This window comes from Pongo pygmaeus, chromosome 8 (assembly GCF_028885625.2).
Source record: "Pongo pygmaeus isolate AG05252 chromosome 8, NHGRI_mPonPyg2-v2.0_pri, whole genome shotgun sequence".
NCBI lineage: Eukaryota > Metazoa > Chordata > Mammalia > Primates > Hominidae > Pongo > Pongo pygmaeus.
This window is the reverse complement of record NC_072381.2, coordinates 125366306-125387187: the sequence shown is the minus strand read 5'-3', so window position 1 is coordinate 125387187 and position 20882 is coordinate 125366306. Positions and strand designations below refer to the sequence as shown.

At 42.1% G+C, this 20882-nt stretch overlaps 1 protein-coding gene and 1 non-coding gene across 2 annotated transcripts; both read left to right on the top strand.

Moving 5' to 3' along the window:
• Positions 1-18858: 18858 nt before the first annotated feature.
• On the top strand, positions 18859-18970 carry LOC129006937 (U6 spliceosomal RNA). The gene has a single exon (XR_008492130.1). It is a non-coding gene; the product is annotated as a U6 spliceosomal RNA (small nuclear RNA).
• Positions 18936-19623, top strand: LOC129045088 (elongation factor 1-alpha 1-like). Its single transcript, XM_054503338.2, has one exon. It carries the CDS (start codon positions 18936-18938, stop codon positions 19506-19508), a length of 573 nt encoding a protein of 190 aa, XP_054359313.1. The 3' UTR covers positions 19509-19623.
• Positions 19624-20882: the final 1259 nt, after the last annotated feature.

Below are 20882 nucleotides of genomic sequence, written 5' to 3'. Positions count from 1 at the left end.
AACATAAATCAAAGTAGATTTATAGGAGACCCTACATTCCAGGCCCAGGACAGGAAGCGGGCAAGGACATGGTCATGGAGTCTATGCTGCAGACAGAAAATGCAGGTGAGGGTTATTCCTGGGATCATGCAGAATCCAAAGGCAACCAGTACAAGGACAAGAGGAACTGCAACCCATGGGAGAGGTCATGACCACAGTACTTCTGGAAGGAGTTATTTATTTATGTTAATATAGTCCATTTTAAAGGCTGGTACTCCTCCTGTAAATGCCTTGGCCTATCCACAGGCACTTACCAGCCTCTGGCCTGGCTCCTGACAACTCCATTCAAAGCAGCCCCTGCTTGGAAGATGAAAAGGAAATCTCCCACCTCATTCCCTGTATTCCTACTGGAGACATGTTGGGCCATTTTGTACTTAAAATAATAAAGGGCTGGGCATGGTGGCTCATGCCTATAATCCTAGCACTTTGGGAAGCTCAGATAGGTGGATTGCTTGAGCTTAGGAGTTCGCGACCCATCTGAGCAACATGGCGAATCCCCATCTCTACAAAAAAAAATACAAAAAAAGGGTGTTGTAGTGCATGCCTGTAGTCCCTTGAGCTATTCAGAAGGCTAAGGTGGGAGGATGGCTTGAACCTAGAAGGTGGGGGTTGCAGTGAGCTGAGATTACACCACTGCACTCCAGCCTGGGTGACCTTGTCTCAAAAAAAATTAAGTTAAAATAAAAATAAAATAAAGAACCTACTATGATCTGAATGTTTGTATCCCACAAAATTCATATGTTGAAATCCTAACCCCCAAGGTGAAATCCTAACCACCAAGAGGTGGAGCCTTTGAGAGGTAATTAGGTCATGAGGGTTCTTTCCTCATAAATGGGAGTAATGTCCTTAGAAAAGAGGCCAGAGGCAGCTTATTCACCCCTCTGCCATGTGAGGACAGATAGAAGGTGATATCTATGAGGAATAGGCTCTCACCAGACACCAAATCTGCTGTTGCCTTGATCTTGGACTTCCCAGCCTCCAGAACTGTGAGCAACAAATTTCTGTTTTTTATAAATTGCCCAGTCTAAAGTATTTTTGTGATAGTAGCCCAAATGGACTAAGACAGACCCCTTCCTGAGATCTGTACTTGTGATATAGGATTGCTATGTATAAACAAATGGAAAAACATTCCATGCTCATGGATAGGAAGAATCAATATCATTAAAATGGCCATACTGCCCAAAGTAATTTATAGATTCAATGCTATTCCTATTAAACTACCAATGACATTCTTCACAGAACTAGAAAAAACTATTTTAACATTCATATGGAACCAAAAAAGGGCCCAAATATTCAAGGCAATCCTAAGTAAAAAGAACAAAGCTGGAGGCATCATGCTACACAACTTCAAACGATACTACAGGGCTACAGTAACCAAAACAGTATGGTACTGTACATGGTACAAAAACAAACACATAAAGTAATGGAACAGAATAGAGAACCCAGAAATAAAGCCACACACCTACAACCATCTGGTCTTCAACAAAGTCAACAATAACAGGCAATGGGGAAATAACTCCCTATTCAATAAATGGTGCTGAGATAACTGGCTAGCTGTATGCAGAAGATTGAAACCGGACCCCTTTCTCTCATCATGTACAAAAATCAACTCAAGATGGATTAAAGACAAATATAAAACCTAAAACCATAAAAACCCTAGAAGAAAGCCTAGGAAATATCATTCTGGACATAGGCCCTGGCAAAGATTTCATGACAAAGACACCAAAAGCAATTGCAACAACAACAAAAATTGACAAGTGGGACCAAACTAAATCTTCTGCACAGCAAAAGAAACTATCAACAAAGTGAACAGACAACCTACAGAATGGGAGAAAATATTTGTAAACTATGCACTGACAGAGGCCTAATATCCAGAATCTATAACGAAATTAAATTAACAAGCAAAAAACAATCCCATTAAAAAATGGCCAAAGAGCCAGGTGCAGTGGCTCACACCTGTAATCCCAGCACTTTGGGAGGCTGAGGCAGAAAGATTGCTTGAGCCTAGGAGTTAAAGGCCAGCTTGGGCAACAAAGTAAGACCCTCTCTCTATAAAAAATCAAAAATTAGCTGGGCATGGTACTGCATACCTGCAGTCCCAGCTACACGGGAGGCTGAGACAGGAAGATCCCTTGAGCCCAGGAAGTCGAGGCTACAGTGAGCCATGTTCATGCCATTTTTTGAGATACTATCTCAAAAAATAAAAATAAAATAAAAAATAGGCAAAGGAGATGAACAGACACTTCTCAAAAGAAGACATACACACAGCCAACAAGCATATAAAAAATGGTTAACATCACTAATCATTAGAAAAACACAAATCAAAACAATGATCAGATACTGTCTCAACACCAGTCAGAATGGCTATTATTAAAAAGTCAAAAAATAACAGATGCTGGCAAAGTTACAGAGAAAAGAGATTGCTTATACACTGCTAGTGGAAATGTAAATTAGTTCAGCCACTGTAGAAAGCAGTTTGGAGATTTCTCAAAGAACTTAAAACAGAACTACCATTCAACCTAGCAATTCCATTACTGGGTATATACCCAAAGGAATATAAGGGAATATAAACTGTTCTACCATAAAGACACAGCACTATTCATAACAGCAAAGACATGGAATCAACCTAGATGCCCTTCAGTGGTGACCTGGATAAAGAAACCGAGCATTGACAGTGAGGAGACTCCAAATGCAGATCCTGAGATACCTCCAAGAGTCTGGGATTGGATTTTGAACAGCAACTCTAGAAGATTCTGATGTAAGTAACCCATGGATCATAATCTTTTAAGACATATTAAAACATTCCCTAAAAATATTTTTTAAAACACTTTATAACTAAGATGTATGTGGCTTTAGTAAATAGAGTCTTCCAAAGTGGAAATGATATCACTCTTATGTAATTATCCCTAGGATTCCATCCAGGGCCCCTGGGTGGAGAGGAGTGATCTCTTTGAGCCACCAAACTCTTAGTGGAGGCCTGTTATGTGCCAGAAACTGTACTGAAGGTGCAAAACCTTCCAGACACACAAAATAATAATAACTTGTATTTATTCAGTACCTCATGAGGTGACAGTTCATTGATGTGTTCTGATTTACTAATCTTAAGAACTTCACAAGCTAGGTACTATTCCCCCCACCTCCATTTCACACATAAGAAATATAAGACTCTGGCTGGGCATGGTGGCTCACACCTGTAATCCTGGCACTTTGGGAGGCCAAGGAAGGCAGATCACTTGAGGTCAGGAGTTCGAGACTTGAGGTCAGGAGACCAGCCTGGCCAACATGGTGAAACCCCATCTCTACCAAAAATACAAAATTAGCCAGGCATGGTGGCACACGCCTCTAATCCCATCTACTTGGGAGGCTGAGGCAGAAGAATTGCTTGAACCCAGGAGACAGAAGTTGCAGTGAGCAACAGAGTAAGACTCCATATCAAAAAACAAAACAAAACAAAAACCAGAAATATGAGACTCTAAGAGGTTAAATATATTTTCTGAGTTCGCACAGTAAATAGGTGGTAGAGCCAGGATTCAAGCACAGGCAGCTTGACTCCTGAGCCTACACTGTCATATGAAATGACATGCCCTGCAAAAATGAAACCTAAAGTACAGCCAAGGATAAAAAGGGGAAACTAAGATCAACAAAGGTGGGCAGGATGCCGTTCTCCTCCTCCAGAGGCTTACTGTTGTCCATGAAAGGAATTCAGTCAGGGACCCTGCTGAGTCATCTGCATTTGTTTCCTAGCTGGGCACTAATGCCAACTCACTGGGCAAACTGGGACAAATTGGTAAACATTTCTAGGACTCTATGAGAGAAGGAACAGGAGAGAGATGAGAACGCAACAATATTTTAAGTTCTTTCCAACTTTAAGAATCCTGTGATTCTACATACAGCCCTACCTAAATAGCTGCAATCAAAATATTCTCCAAGTGAGAATATATGACATTCTTAATTGCAGAAGACTCGATAAATTACGAGCCTTTTTAAGAATGAAAGTTCTTCTTTCAGGCAGTGCTAAAGAGAATGAAAACCAAAAACTCGTTTCCAAGAGCTTTAACCTCGAGTTCTTCTGAAAGATTTCCAAAAAAGTTCTCTTTCTGGACCTATGGCCAGTCTAAAGTCTTCCATATACAGTTAGGAATATTTGGCTTCAAGAATGCTGAGCTCATTTATATTACCTTTCAAAGGGACTTCCTTTGTGCCAAGTCATGGTGAAAACCGTGACAAGAAATGCCTTTCAAACCTTATGGGACTTAAATGTCTCTAAGAACATCTTCAACTTAAACCTAGCCTATTCAACAGCACAGACCTTAAAAAGCAGTATATATCATAGTAATCCATTACTGTGAAATAATGCCATTATTTGCTTCACAATGGGACTCACTAGTTTTTCTTTTAAATAGACTCTTTTGTAGCATCATAAATGGAATTTTGTGTATAAACAGTGGAGTCCTAAATAGGGAAGAGGAGTCAGGCTGGTGGGAGCAGGGGAAAGCAAAAAGAAAAAGCACATAAGCTATAAATAAGCCTTTCTTCATGGTCCAGGACACAATCTTCCTGTGTCTAGCTATCACCAGATCCTCAGCTGATACAAAAATGCAAGCTAGCTCAATGCAACCTTGGCGTTATCAGTAGTGCACAAACCCCTCTTCAGCACACAGCCTAGGCACCATTCTATAAAATTCCTAGCAAGCCTTTGTCTCCTTACAGTCAGCTCCTCATGTTGACTTGCCTGTTGCTTTCTTGCAACATATTTTTCTTTACTACCATCCCTTTTTAATGCATGGATGTATTTTCATACTTTTTCTAATAAATCTGCCTTTCTTTAACTACAACGGTCTTGGTAAATTCTTCTACCACCCACACCATTGGCCCAGAGAGTTGCCACTTACCCACGACATAAACCATTATCTTTACACAACCTTTCAGACATAAAATAATAATGGCTAATATTTATTCAGTAGTTACTGAGGTGATAGTTCCTTGATGTGTTTTGATGTATTAATCTTAAGGAGAACTTCACAAGCTAAGTACTGTTTTCCCCCATTTTACATGTAAGAAATAGAAGATTCAAATAGGTTAAATAAGTTTTCTGAGTTCACACAAAAAATAGGTGGTAGAGTCAGTGTTCAAGCACTGACAGTCTGACTCCTGAGCCTACACTATTATATAAAACAAGGTGCCCTGTAGAAATGAAACCTAAAGTACAGCAGAGGATAAAAGGGAAACTAGAATCAACAGCTGATTTGGCATCCTCTTCAGGATCGTCAAGATGTAAAATAATTTGGATTACCTATGTTGACATTTCAGGTCCACCTAATCCAAGTCTGATTGAAATTTTATAAAGTTAAGAAATAGTATCACCCCAACAGACTCAAATAGACTCCATTAATTCACAGTTTCCCATGTTTCAGTTATTTCTCCACCATCTGCATGATTTTTGCCATATTCTTGTATCACCTGAACTATTATTTACCTAATAATTTGATTTAAATCATCTACTTTATTTCAAAAGGAGTATATAAAATCTTTGAACTCACTGGTTTTGGGTGCTAGTTATATTTTTAAAACTATCTTTAAAATAAAGACATAGTCACTTAAATTTTAAAAACTATTCATGTATTCTCTAAGATTTTATTTATTATACTTGTAGCAATGTATACCACAGTTGGGACATGCTGAAATTGAAAACGTGTGGCTTCTAGAACTATGGTAGAATTAAGAGATGTCAGCCAGAAAGTCTTCATTGGAAGCCAATAGGAGTCTAGTCTAGTATGTATGAGAATGTCTTTACCAATAGAGACAAATGCAAGGAAAGTTCAACCCAACCATCTGTGACTTTTAAACCTCAATCAATTGCCATAAAGAACTATGAAGAAATAAATATAGTCACAAGAATAGTTTTTGTGACCTTCTAATATATGGTTTGTCCTCACATTAAATGTAGTACAGCGTATCATTAAGAATTAGCTCTTGTTAAACTCTATCTTGTCTCAAAATTTACAATTGTTTCTAACTGTTGGATGTCTGAGTTGACTTTAGAAGGGCATCTTTGCATGCTCAATAGAGGGCAGAGTTTTAAGGTCTCCACTGGTATGGGAAATAAGTTACTGACACTTGAAGCCTCTGGATTCTGATGAAAAGAAACTCATCGAAGAAGCAACTTTTATTATAGCATGTCACCCCAGTGACTAGAACAGAAAAAAGTGAAGGCAGCAACTATGGCTAAATTCCAGTAACTCATTTTCCTTATTCATAGTTCTTAGAGTCTTGAAAGTCAGTTAATCCCTTGAAAGAAATCAAAGATGGGCGAGGCGCAGTGGCTCACACCTGTAATCCCAACACTTTGGGAGGCCAAGGCAGGCTGATCACTTGAGGTCAGGAGTTTGAGACCAGGCTGGCCAACATGGTAAAACCCCGTCTCCACTAAAAACACACAAAAAATTAGTCAGGCGTGGTGGCTCTTGCCTGTAATCCCAGCTACTCAGGAGGCTGAGGCAGGAGAATTGCTTGAACCCGGGAGGTGGAGATTGCAGCGAGCCGAGTTCGCGCCACTGCACTCCAGCCTGGGAGGCAGAGCAAAATTCCATTTCATAAAAAAAGAAAGAAAACAGTGATGCACCAGAAACTGGATGAATTACCAGTCCACGCTGACAGCCATGAGGCCACCATACATTTCCTATTGACCTTGTAGGTAGTTTTAGAAGGTACTAAGGAAACAGGAGAAAGATGAGTATTTTATAGGTGTGTGGGGGTGGGGGGAGTGTAGAGCGAACATCTGATCCTTTTCTCTGTCATCATCATCTTTCATTTCACAAAGAAGGAGCAGTAGGCTCTAATCCTGAAGAAAGGTACTCTACCACTTCTTAGTTTTATAATTTAAACTACCATTTTACTCTGTTCAAAGAGATAAATGATATCATAACACATAAATCAATTTAGGCTTGAATTCATGCTAGGAAAGTAAATATAACCACTGATATTTCCATAATAAATTTAATTTTCATTCAGCCTGTCTTTACAAGACTGCAGAATTCGTTCCTGAAACCAAAATCCCATTAGGATATGTTAAAAATATATCCAGAGGAATAGTCCTCTTTTTGTTTTAGGGGTTTTTAAGTCAGTCCATCAGTCCTGTTAGAGGGGAAACTGAAGGAGGTTTAATATAAAAGAACTCATCTGATTGCCTCATAAATCACAAGATATAGGCAAAATAAGGACTTTGGGATTTCAGAGACAGATAAAAAACATCTACGAAAAGACAACGTAACCTGATGGGCCATTGGAATACTGCCCTTACCTACACTGCTGCAGACACCAAATATAGCCCACAGATGTGGGTTTTTTCCACCTGCATAGGGATTTTGGTTTTGTTTGTATACAAGGAGTCTTGTTCTGTCACACAGGCTGGAGTGCAGTGGCGCAATCTCGGCTCACTGCAACCTCTGCCTCCCATGTTCAAGCGATCCTCGTGCCTCCGCCGCCAGAGTAGCTGGGATTACAGGTGTGCACCACTATGCCTGGCTATTTTTTGTATTTTTGGTAAAGACGGGGTTTCGCCATGTTGGTCAGGCTGGTCTCGAACTCCTGACCTCACGTGATCGTGATCGGCCTGCTCAGCCTCCCAATGTGCTGGGATTACAGGCATGAACCACCGTGTCCAGCCTGCATAGCGTTTTGAAAAATTAACTTAATTGCCTGTATTTAAAATCGGGAGATTTCACATTAAAATGTGGATTGCCAATCACACTGAAAACCCAATTTCTGGCAACACGATGCTCACCCTCCAGCATGTCAGCAATCAGTGGAACTGTCCCCGTAAGAGCTCCACTGTTCCCACTCCACTAATTCTCTCACCATCCCAGTCCTATAAGTATTTGAAATTGAACCTCCTGATGGGCATCGAGGATTTATTAAAGGAAAGGGAGAGAGACAGAGAGAGAGAGAAAGACAGAGAAACAAGCCCAGCTGGTAACAGAAGTAGGAGCACCCTGGGAGGTCACATGTTCTTCTGTTAGTGGCCCAGCCAGGGTTAATACTCACCATCATTACTCTTAGGAAGCAGGTAATGTTTGCAAACAAGGTGACAATGAAATTGCCTGACTCTTCCCTACTTCCAGGCACCACTGTAACTTTTCAGACAAATTAGAAGCCACCTCAGAAGTGACCTCTCGGAGTTCCTGAGAGGCTGTTCAAGTCTGGAACACACGCGAACATGTAACTACCAATGTTGAGACGCAAGGCATGTCCCATCTATAATTTCTTGAAGTCAACTGAAATGCTGGTAGCAGTCTGCTAAGCAAGCCACAGCCAACACATGGGATATAGCTGTGACCAGGTGGGAATAACTGAGCATGGCGGCAGCAGTCGGGGAGGATACAGGGAACGTCTGACCTGCCTCCCTGGGGTCCTCTCTCCCAGGAAGGGAGTGGCCTCTTGCTCTCATCTCCTATCCTGGGAATCACCCCATAGTTACCATCAGGAACTATGCCTCGAAAGGGCACTTCTTGGGGAGTGAACCAGTGGCCTCAGCCTGTTTAATATTATGAGCTCATTAATTCACCAAAGCAGGCACCAGCACAGGGAATGAAAAGAAGATATCAGAAACCTATGGCCTGGTGGTTGTGAGAAAGGATAGTTAATTGAAAAAAAAAGCAATTTGCAGAAGGTACATATGTGAGGAAAATATCTGGAAGGATACACACCAAATGTCAACACTAACCCTCCCAGAGAATGACAGACTGTTCGTTTACACAGTCTTCTCTGCTTGAGTGTTCTAAAGCAAGCAGGGATTCCTTTCATAGTTATAAAAACTCTTAAAATAGAATATTATAAAGTAGTCAATATGAAATGTTCTTATAAAATACATATTAAACATAGAGATATATTTCTGCATTAAAAAGCTTATTTCTGTGTAATAGAACTATGAGGTAATTATTTTCTTCTCTGTAATTGTATCCTCCAAATTTTCTACTTTTATAATCTGGGAAAAAATAATAAACAATGAAAAATTTTAAGATAAATCTTGTATCTTAAATCATCTCTCACCCTCATCCTCTCACTCCTATATTTAACTGAAACAGAAAGTTCCTATTTGCCTTCCCCACCCTGATTTCCATATCCCATTCCCTGCTACAGTATTTCCTCTCTCACTTCTCCCTGTCATGACAGCATCTGTTGACATGGCCAGTAAGTGACAACATGTCAAACAGAATCCCAGCATTAAGACATGTTCAAGAGTAATCCCTAAAGGAAGCTGGTTCCTAAATGTCACGTTTATCAAGCTCCCTTTGTGCCCCAATTGCCCACACCCACAATGTTCAGAAGAACTGAGACTCAAAGCAAAGGTCCTGGTGAAGATGACTGAAGAACATTTAGGTAGGCCAGGCGCGGTGTCTCACGCCTATAATCCCAACACTGAGGGAGGCCAAGGTGAGCAGATCACCTGAGGTCAGGAGTTTGAGACCAGCCTGACCAATATGGTGAAACCCTTTCTCTACTAAAAATACAAAAATTAGCCAGGCGTGATGGCAGACGCCTGTAGTCCCAGCTACTCAGGAGGCTGAGACAGGAGAATCGCTCGAACCCGGGAGGCAGAGGTTACAGTTAGCCGAGATCATACCACTGGATTCCAGCCTGGGTGACAGAGCAAGACTCTGTCTCAAAAAAAAAAAAAAAAAAAAAAGAACATTTAGGTAAAGTGCAAAGACCCCAAAGAAGCCCTATTTTACAATATTTTCCAGTCTGGGCTGTGGGAACTTCAAATGTCTTTTTCTAGAGCATATTCTGGGTAAAGCGTGTGTGGCAAATTAGCTGAACTCTAGATAATGTGGCTGAATGAAGTGCTACCCTCACTCACGAAATCTCTTACTGGGGTGTAATCTCACTGGGGTGTAATCATTGTGTCAACTAGAATGGCCCATGGGGTGCCCAGGTATTTGGTTAAATGTTATTCTGGGTGTGTCTGTGAGGCTGTTTCTGGAAGAGATGAGCATTTGAATGGGTAGACTGAGGAAAGCAGATGGCTCTCCCCAGTGTGGGTGGGCAACAATCAATCCATTGAGGGCCTGAACGGAACAAAAGGCAGAGGAAGAGAGATTTTGCCTCTCTGCCTGCTTGAGCTGAGCCCTTCATCTTCTCCCAGCCTGAGCAAGGGCAGCTTCAACTTTGTCCCTTGCATCACAAAGGCCAGGAAATAACAACACAGAGATAAAGCAAGGGTTGTTGGAACTGAGTGGGCACTCACAGCCAGTCACAACCCTCTCAAAGACCCAGAAAGGAAAGAAAAAGAACCGAAGCTTCCCTACACCCATGCCTTCCCCACGCCTAGCATCCAGGAAGGGGAGAATGCAGAACAGTGGGCAAGAGTCTGGCATTTAGGGGCCATTTAGTTGTCTGTGGAGGACCACAGACACCACAGACAGTGCCACTGAGGACCCAGTGACATAACCAGGGCAGGAGGCCAAGGTAGGACCAAGACCACAGAAGAGCCAGGAAGGCTGCCTCAGTGGCATTTGTGAAAGCTCCACCCCAGCTCAGCAGCCACCCCGAGAGTGCCTGGCCTTCAAGATGAGTGTGATTGAAGTCACCGATTTTATTTCAAATGGAAGCGACCAGATTGCATTTTCCTGTATCACACAAATGAAGGCTAGAGATCAGAAATTAAATAATAGAAAACAAAGAAAATTATATTCCTTGTACACCCAAGTCTATAGAAATGTGTACCACTCTAGAGAGAATAGATGAGAAAGTGTCCTCCCCTTGCCACTGGAAATACCCAAGGGCCTGCCATAGGCGACAGCCCCTGAGGGGTGGGCACTGAGGGTCCCATCTTGCCTCTGCCTCATCAGTTGCAAAGTCACCCAAAGCAGCCAACAAGGTCTTGCTGGTGCCACCCCACAGTCTGGGGCACTTGGGACCTTATGACATGCCATTGCTGTCTGCCATTCAGTCTGCAGGGCCCTAATCTGTTTTCTGGCTCTCTTGGCACGCCATTGGTTTTTCCATCCCGCAGGCAGAACACAACCTGGCTGTGATTTGGAACGTGACAAGGTAACCACGACGAGTGTGAGTTAGGCCCAGGAGCAGCCACTGTCCTGGCAGGTGCAGACAGGACCAGATCTGAGTCACCGCCTTCCTCGTTCCAGCTGGGCAGGGCCCTGGCCCCATTCCTCGAGGTCCACCTCTTCAGCCTGCACTCTCTCAGTCCTCCAACTCCCTGCTTCTCCTTTCCAGCCCCTTCTCGACAAAACTCACAGAATCAACCCCAGGAGGCTTTTCCCAGCCTCCTGGGCAGCCAGCCTGCAGCACTCCTCCTGCTGTTTCTCATCTTCTTTAACCCCTTACTTCTGGGGCGGATCCACTGTGGGTCAGTGCTTCTGAGGCCTCCTGGATGTGCAGGGTGAATCTGGCCCCCTGCCACCATCTCCACGCTCACAATGACACAAAAGCCTGGGTGTTCCCTGGCTGGGAGGCGCCATGGCAGGAGTTGTCCCATTCTCGCTGAGGAGGGAGGGGGGTATCTTTTCCCCAAAGGGTTGAGAAATGACCAGATGGGAAGAGCTCTGGAGGGGCTGCCGTGAGGTCCAAGGTCTTTGGGTGAGCACCTTCTTGGACTGTGGGAGGCAGGAGCAGGAAGCCCTGGGGAAGATATTCCAAGCTCAGCCTGGCTTCTGGCCCTGTTACTGGCATTTAAGCCAGAATAGGACTCCCAGGGAGGGTGTGCACTAAGTCCCCAAGGACAGGTGAGTGACCTTCTCTGAACCCCACTTTCCTTGACTGTCAGAAGGGACACAGGCACTTTCAAGGGCTTTGGTGAACCGCATAGGTGGCCCCAATAAACAGTAGCTGTTCCTATTTCATCTCCCCAGCACCAGCTGTAATTCTCCATATCTTTTTCACAGCATTCTTAAAAAGACAGCTAATGCAGCAGGGCGTTAAGGCTAAATACTTAGTATTTTACACATGCCTATCCCCCCACAAGACTGCGTTTAACAAAACTGCACATAATTATTTATTTCCCTTAAAATAACATAGGGGCCAGGTGTGGTGACTCATGCCTATAATCCCAGCACTTTGGGAGGCCAATTCAGGAAGACAGCTTTGAGGCAGGAGAATAGGATCTGAAGGCCCCTAGGGAACCTACAGCCGATCCGTGCGGAATTCCTAGAATGGAATCAAAAGGAAAACTCCACCTCTCCACGCCCAAGTAACAAAAGGATCAGAGGCTACTCCATTTGCAAACCCGCCCCCCCACCTTTTCTGCCTTTCAGATGAAAAATGAAAGTATCTTTGATTGGTTCCCTCCTGCAACCAGTCAGACTGGTTGTAGGCCAAGTCTTCATGTGTAACTTTGTAATTTCACTTCAGCCTCTGATTGGTCACCTTCCACAACCAATCAAACTGGTTGCAGGCCACTACTTCATTTAATAGGTGTTAACCAAGTAACAAATGGGAAACCTCTAGAGGACATTTAAACCCCAGAAAACTCTGTAACCAGCACTCTTGTGCCACTTACACAAGTCCACTCCCACTCTGTGGAGTGTACTTTTGTTTCAATAAATCTGTGCTTTTGTTGCTTCATTCTCTCATTGCTTTGTGCTTTTTTTTTTTTTTTTTTTTTGCCCAATTCTTTGTTCAAAATGCCAAGAACCTGGAGGACTCATAGTCAAGACCCTCCACCAGTAACAGCTTGAGGCCAGGATTTCAAGACCAGCCCAGGCAACACAGCAAGACCCCATCTCTACAAAAAAAAAAAAAAAAATTAGCTGGGTGTGGTGGCACATGCCTGTAGTCCCAGCTACTCAGGAGGGTCCTTTGAGCCCTGGAGTTCAAGGCTACAGTGAGCTACAATCACACTATTGTACTCCAGCCTAGGCAACAGAGTGAGACCATGTCTCAAAATAAATGAATAAATAAAAATAACATAGGAAATATGTTGTAGCAGGACAAGCCGCAGACAAGAACCCCTCAGACACCGAGTTGTGAAAAGAAAGGGCTTTATTCAGCTGGGAGCATCGGCGGACTCAGTCTCCAAAAACCAAGCTGCCCCAGTAAGCAATTCCTGCACCTTTTAAGGGCTTACAACTCTAAGGGGGTCTGCGTGAGAGGGTCGTGTGATCGACTGAGCAAGCAGTGAGTACGTGACTGGGGGCTGCATGCACCGGTAATCAGAACGGAACAGAACAGGACAGGGATTTTCACAATGCTTTTCCATGCAATGTCTGAAATCTATAGATAACACAAGCAGTTAGGTCAGGGGTTGATTTTTAACTATCAGGCCCAGGGTGCAGTGCTGGGCTGTCTGCCTGTGGATTCCATTTCTGCCTTTTAGTTTTTACTTCTTTGGAGGCAGAAATTGGGCATAAGACAATATGAGGGGTGGTCTCCTCCTTTAATGTAAAGAAATTTTTTTAGAGATTTACTTCAAAAGTTGTGTAATTTATTGACTGTGCTAGGTACCAGGAATTGTGCACATACTTTACAGACATAATCTTACAACTCTGAGAGTGAATATTATTTTACAAACGAGGACAAAGAGTCAGATACTATCACCTCTGTTTTACATGAGTAAAGTGAGATGCCAGGAAGTTAGGTCATTAATAATAACAACAGGTAATATTAAGTATTAACTATTCTGTTTACAAATATGACATAAAAATATAAATGTGTGTGTGTGCACACATGACTGCCAGGCACATACTAATCATTAAACATGTCTTAATGACTTAATACTATAAGGAGTTTTCACTTAATCCTCCCAACAACACTGTGAAGAAGGTATTTTTACTATCTACATTTTACACATGAGGAAATCAGGTCATAGAGAGGTTAAACAAATTGCCTTGGTCACATAGTTCCTAAGTGGTGGAAAAGAGATTTGAACTCAAGGAGGCCAGATCTCAACTACTTCAATATTCTGCTCAGTCTCACAGCTGGTAAGTGGTAGAGGTAGAATGTGAAACTGTGTCTGACTCCAAAGCCCACATTCTTGACTACCTTGATATTAATAATTTGTGAGGATCATAATTCATTTATTTAGAGAAAGCTTACACAGCCTGTTTGTTCTGGTGGGGACTGAGTCTACACTGACCCCCGGAGACTCTCTGGACGGTGTCTTATTCCTAAGCCTGTAGGTAGCAATGCTGTGATAGACAGCCAGACAAAATAAGCTAGACAGTTAGGATTCCATGAATAATAATATCCATGCCCTTCAGACTCTAGAGTAATGCTGCTCTCAAAATTCAGATGTCGTAGTTTCTAAAGCAACTCTAATTTGTTCTCCAAATGAATGTGAACTCTCCCTCCTCCAAACCCTCAGAGCATTTATTGGACTTTCTCATGGAATCTTCCATGTTCTGACTTACATTATGGTTACTGGAAGACTACTCTTCTCACCCCTTCTAGAACTAATGCCTTGAGAATTATATGGTTAAAAGATGAATTTGGGTGCTGTATAAGAGGCACCTCCAAATAACAATGGCTTAAACATGGTGGAAGTTTGTTTCTCGCTCACATAATGGTACAGCTGCAGAGTGTGGGGCTGGAGGGAGGCTCTGCTCCACAGTGTTACGCAGGGATCAAAGCATCTCCCATCTGTGGCTCTGCCATCTCTAGAGGACTGCCTTCAGCAGTCCACAATGGCTCAATGCATTATAAGGGGTAAAGGTGGAAAGGGAGGGCAAGCCCCTGCCTTTTAAAGACAGAACCAAGTTAAAAGTTCTGTTATTATAATACCAAAGAAAGGGAGAACAGACAATGAAAGGAAATTAGCCATCTCAAGCGGCCGTGCCTTAGCAAATACGTTCAGAATGATGTTATGTGCATGCAGCCGTTTCTTCATTCAACAAAGACGAATAAAATGCCACTATATTTCATATCCAATGGAAGGCATTTATAAACAACGGATGAATACATGAATGAGTCCCTTTTTTGGAAAAGCAATCTGGAGGTAAGGCCATGAAAATTTAATGAGGGCAAATAATTTAAAAGATGGACACAAGTAATTTCTTCCCATAGAAGGTTGTAGATACAAACATATATTTTAAGCTGAACTTTTTGTGGCTTGCTGAAAAATATGGAAAATCAACTATAAAGAAAGTAAACAAACACCCCTGATTTATCAGGCTATGCTGCCACCAGCAAAATATATTCCAGAGTCTCAGTCCTGAATTTTTTACTTTGATGACTTTTTCTGTATTTTTTTCCGAAACATACTTTTATTTTTCCCTATACAAAACAAAACACACAAATTGTCACTTATTGCATTTAGACAAATATGTGGCTCCAAAATTGAATCCCTTCTGTGTCTTCTGTAAGATAAACACTCAGGGGATTTCATCTGGGAGAAGAGCCAAAAGTCCAATTCCAATTTATTATTATTTCTAAATAATACATAAACCACCACATAAAGTCTTTAATAATAATGTTGGTTGAGCTGCCACTGGAATGCATCACTGTTGTCAGACATAGACATCACCAACTTAGCTTTTCTCATTTCCCAAATTCCATTAAGATTTATCTCCATCTTCCCAGATGGTGCCATCACCCTCTCTCCATCTCCCCACCATAAACAAAGTCCAACAAATGTTTTGCACTTAGCATTTTAACTAAAATGCCAATAGTAATATGAATAGTAATACTAAAGCATAAAATTTTTAAATTCAAATGTTACAAGATGGTGAAAGTTTTGAATTGAAATCAAGTTGTATTTAATTAGAATAAGGTTTTCAGAACTTAGGCTTTAGGTTTCAAAGAGGCAGAGGTGAGTCTTGGGAATTTATATTTTCTTCCCCCATGCTGTTAACTTGTGATGTTTTTCTCTACATTCGTTGCTCCCGAGAAGCCTGACTTCACTTCTCCTTTCCCTCCTTGGCACACAGATCTGCTATATTTACACACTGCTATTTCCCAGAGAACAGCTGCTGTGCCCAGTCCAACAGCTTTCTTTCCTCCAACTGCACTGGGCTTAATAAAAAGGAATAATTCCTAGGCAGTAAGACTTCCCCATCTAGGGGAAACAAAGCATTGTCCCTCAGAAAGAATTTGCAATCCTCACTTTATGTAACTGAATTCAATACACATTTATTTAGCTATTGCAGAGAAAGTACTTGGCAGTAGGTCTGGCATATAGTTACTATTTGCTTAAAACTTACTATAATTAAGGCAAAATTGTAAGTCCACTGAGGAACACTGCAACTCACTGGTTTATTAAAAATACTCACAGATTGGCTGAGCACGGTGGCTCACGTCTGTAATCCCAGCACTTTGGCAGGCCAAGGCAGGCGGATGACGAGGTCAGGAGATCAAGACCATGGTGAAACCCCGTCTCCACTAAAAATACAAAAAAAAAAATTAGCTGGGCGTGGTGGCGGGCGCCTGTAGTCCCAGCTACTCAGGAGGCTGAGGCAGGAGAATGGCGTGAACCCAGGAGGTGGAGCTTGCAGTGAGCCAAGATCACGCCACTGCACTCCAGCCTGGGCAACAGAGCAAGACTCTGTCTCAAAAAAAAAAAAAAAAAAAAAAACTCATAGATCATTAACTATCCATTTATTCATTAGCATATATTTATGGAGCAAGTACCAAGTGCTAGACATCACATTCTGTTTCCAAAACAAACATAGCCCCTACTTTCACGGATCTTCCAAGGTGGTGGGGAAGGCAGACAACCAAACAATTGCACAAATGAATGTAAAACTAATTGCCAAATTGGAAAAGTGTTATAACTCTTATAAAGCCTGGGTCTCTGTGATTCAATTTCCTAGCAGGGTCACAGTCAAAGAAATACAATCTACCAAATAAAAATACTTTCAGTAGGGTTCAGATCTCTGTCAAGGTCATGAAAAACAAGGAAAGACTGAGAAACTGTCACAGACCAGGAGACTGGGGAGATGTGAAAACTAAATATAATGCAGCGCCCTGGATTGGAACAGGAAGAAGATATTAATAGAAAAACTGGTAAATCCAAATAAAATCTGGAGTTTGGTTAATGAACTATATGGTTTGGTTAATGAAACTAACCAATGTCAGTTTCTCTGTTTTGACAAATGTGACATGGTAATATAAGATGTTAACAACGGTGTAAATTGGGTAAGGGACATATGGAAATCCTCTCTACTATCTTTGCAATCTTTCTGTAAATCTAAAATTATTTCAAAATAAGAAATATTTTTTTTAATTTTTTTTTGAGATGGAGTTTCGCTCTTGTTGCCCAGGCTGGAGTGCAGTGACGTGATCTCAGCTGACTGCAACCTCCGCCTTCTGGGTTCAAGCGATTCTCCTGCCTCAGCCTCCCAAGTAGCTGAGATCACAGGTGCCCACCACTATGCCCAGCTAATTTTCTGTATTTTTAGTAGAGACGAGGTTTCACCTTGTTGGCGAGGCCGGTCTCGAACTCCTGACCTCAGGTGATCCACCTGCCTCGGCCTCCCAAAGTGCTGGGATTACAGGCATGAGCCACCGCGCCTGGCCTAGAAATATATATATATATATTTTTAAAAGCTCATATCTTTATTTGAGTTCTCAAAAACTCATAATAGTAAATAACTATGGGCCATAGTAACACTTATAAAAGTCTCTGTTTGTGATTTATCTCTTAGGTTAGTTATCTATGGCTTCGTAACAAATTAACCCCAAACTTAGCAGTTTGAAACAACAAACATTTACTCTCTCAGTTAATATTACCCCACAGTTTCTGTTTATCATAAATCTGAGAATGGCTCAGCTTAAAGAATCTTCAAGGCTCAGCTGGTACTGGAGAATCCAACACAAAGCTCACTCATGTGGTGGTTGGCAGCCTCAGTTTCTTGCTGGTCATCAGCTGGAGGCTTCAGTTCTTCACCCTGTGGGCTTCTCGCATACAGCAGCCACAAGGCTGCTCACAGACATGGCTGCTGGCTTTCCCCAAAGTAAGTGATCTGACAGAGCAAGAAAACACGTACAAGACGGAAGCCCCAGTCCTTGTATCACCCAATCTCAGAAGTGACAAACCATCATTTCTGCCATACTCTACTCATTAGAGGCAAGACAGTATGTACAGCCTTACACACAAGGACAGAGAAATTAAGCTCTGCCTCTTTAAGGAAGCAAAATCAAAGAATTTGGGTTTTTTTGTTGTTGTTTTGGCTTTGTTTTTTGGGGTTTTGTTTTTTTTTTTCAGATGGAGTCTAGCTCTGTCACCCAGGCTGGGGTGCAGTGGCACGATCTCAGCTCACCGCAACCTCTGCCTCCCAAGTTCAAGCAATTCTCGTGCCTCAACCTCCTGAGTAGCTGGGATTACAAGCGCACACCACTACATCTGGCTAATTTTTTTGTATTTTTAGTAGAGACGGAGTTTTGCTATGTTGGCCAAGCTGGTCTCGAACTCCTGACCTCAGGTGATCTGCCAGTCTTAGCCTCCCAAAATGCTGGGATTATGGGCATGAGCCACTGCACCTGGCCAAATAATTTGTTTTTAAAACTACCACACCTCTACTCCCTCCAATACTCCCACCAAAATCACACACACACACACACACACACAGACACACACACATACACACACACCCAAAGGTACAAAAACTAGCATAAAGTCACAAAGACAAGGAAATCAGAGAAGACATCAGCGACAAAAATTCTGAACTGAGAAATCAGGAAACTGAATCACACTTAGAAGACACAAGGAAGCCTAATTGTGAGTTAACAGTGGGGAAGCCAGGAGGCCACATAACATGCACCTCAGAATCTCAGCACGTCATGCCAATCAGCAGCACCGGGTACTTCTGGGAATGGAGTGAAGGAGTAAGCTGAGAATTCTAGGAGTGGTTGGGAGTCTAAGAAGTAGTCTTACACTGGCTTCGGCAGCACATATACTAAAATGGGAACAATACAGAGAAGATTAGCATGGCCCCTATGCAACGATGACATGCAAATTTATGAAGCATTCTATATTTTTTTCCTCCAGTCAAAAGTCTGTTGAAATGCACAGACATGAAGCTTTGAGTGAAGCTCTTCCTGGGGACAATGCGGACCTCAATATCAAGAATGTGTCTGTCAAAGATATTTGTTGTGGCAATGTTGCTGGTGACGGCAAAAATGATCCACCAATGGATGCAGCCAGTTTCACTGCTCAGGTGATTATTCTGAGCCACCCAGGCCAAATCAGTGCAGGCTATGCCCCTATACTGGATTGTCACACAGCTCACGTTGCATGCAAGTTTGCTGAGCTGAAGGAAAAGATTGATCGTTGTTCTGGTAAGAAGCTGGAAGATGGCCCTAAATGCTTGAAGTCTGGTGATGCTGCCATTTTTGATATGGTTCCTGATGAGCCCATGTGTGTTGAGAGATTTTCAGACTGTCCTCCTCTGGGTCATTTTGCTGTTTGTGATATGAGACAGACAGTTGCTATGGGTGTCATCAAAGCAATGAACAAGAAGGCTGCTGGAGCTGACAAGGTCACCAAGTCTGCCCAGAAAGCTCAGAGGGCCAAATGAGTATTATCCCTAATACCTGCCACCCCAGTCCTAATCTGTGGTGGAAGAACGGTCTCAGAACTGTTTGTTTCAATTGGCCATTTAAGTTTAATAGTAAAAGAATGGTTAATGATAACAATGCACCATACATCCTTCAGAAAGAAAGGAGAATGTTTTGTGGACCACTGGTTTGTTTTTTTTTCACATGTAGCAGTTTTAAGTTATTAGTTTTTAAAATCAGTACTTTTTAATGGAAACTTGACCAAAAAGTCTGTCACAGAATTTTGAGACCCATTAAAACAATGGCTTAATGAGGGAAAAAAAAAACAAAAACAGAAAAACGTAGTTTTAGCATAAGTCCCTACTTCTTAGGTATAGGCTGGACCTAGTGACTTCCTTCCAAAGGACATAATATGAAAGGAGGAAACAAAAGAGTAACTTTACAGTGGAGAAATCTGACAAACACCATCTCAGCTAGGAGATCAAGGCCAACACGGACAGTCATAAGTTAACATCATCAATCATAATATGATGAAAATGGCATTTTAGGCTTGGCACAGTGGCTCACACATGTAATTCCAGTACTTTGGGAGGCCAAGGTTGGAGGATCACTTGAAGCCAGGAGTTCAAAACCAGCCTGGGACACATAGCAAGATCCCATCTTTAAAAAAAAATTTTTTTTAATTAGCCAGGTGTAGCGGCACACCTGTAGTCCTTGCTACTCAGGAGGCTGAGGTGGGGAAATTGCTTGATTTGAGCCCAGGAGTTCAAGGCTGTAGTGAGCCATTGCGCCACTGCATTTCAGCTTGGCAACAGAGTGAGACTCTGTCTCTTTTAAAAAAAAGTTGGGGAGGTGTATTTTATCTCTGGGGACTTCCTCCCAGTAACCCATAACCTCAGTCTTATTGTGGAAAAAATATCAGATAAATTCCAGTATGATAGCAGGACATCCTACAAAATACTCTCCCAGTATTCCTCAAAACACTCAAGGTCATAGAAAACAAGGAAAGTCTTAGAGACTGTCATAGCCAAAAGGATCCTGTAGGCACATGACAGCTAAATGTAATGCAGTATCCCAGATGGGATCCTGGAATGGAAAAAGGACACTAGGAAAAAACTAAGAATGTAAAAATAAACTATCGACTTTAGCTAATAATAATGTATATGTATTTGTTCATTAATTATAACAAATGTGTCTCATCAATGTAAGATGCTAGTAATAGAATAAACTGACTTTGGGGTATATGGGAACACTCAAGTCTAAAGCCATTCTAAAAAGAAAAGGTATTTACAAAGAAGTAGGCTCTTCCCAACCACCAGATGCCTCTCTTCCACCCTGGCAGAAAATAGGAGGCTTAGTCACTGGACTGAGGAAAACAGGCCAAGGCACTAACC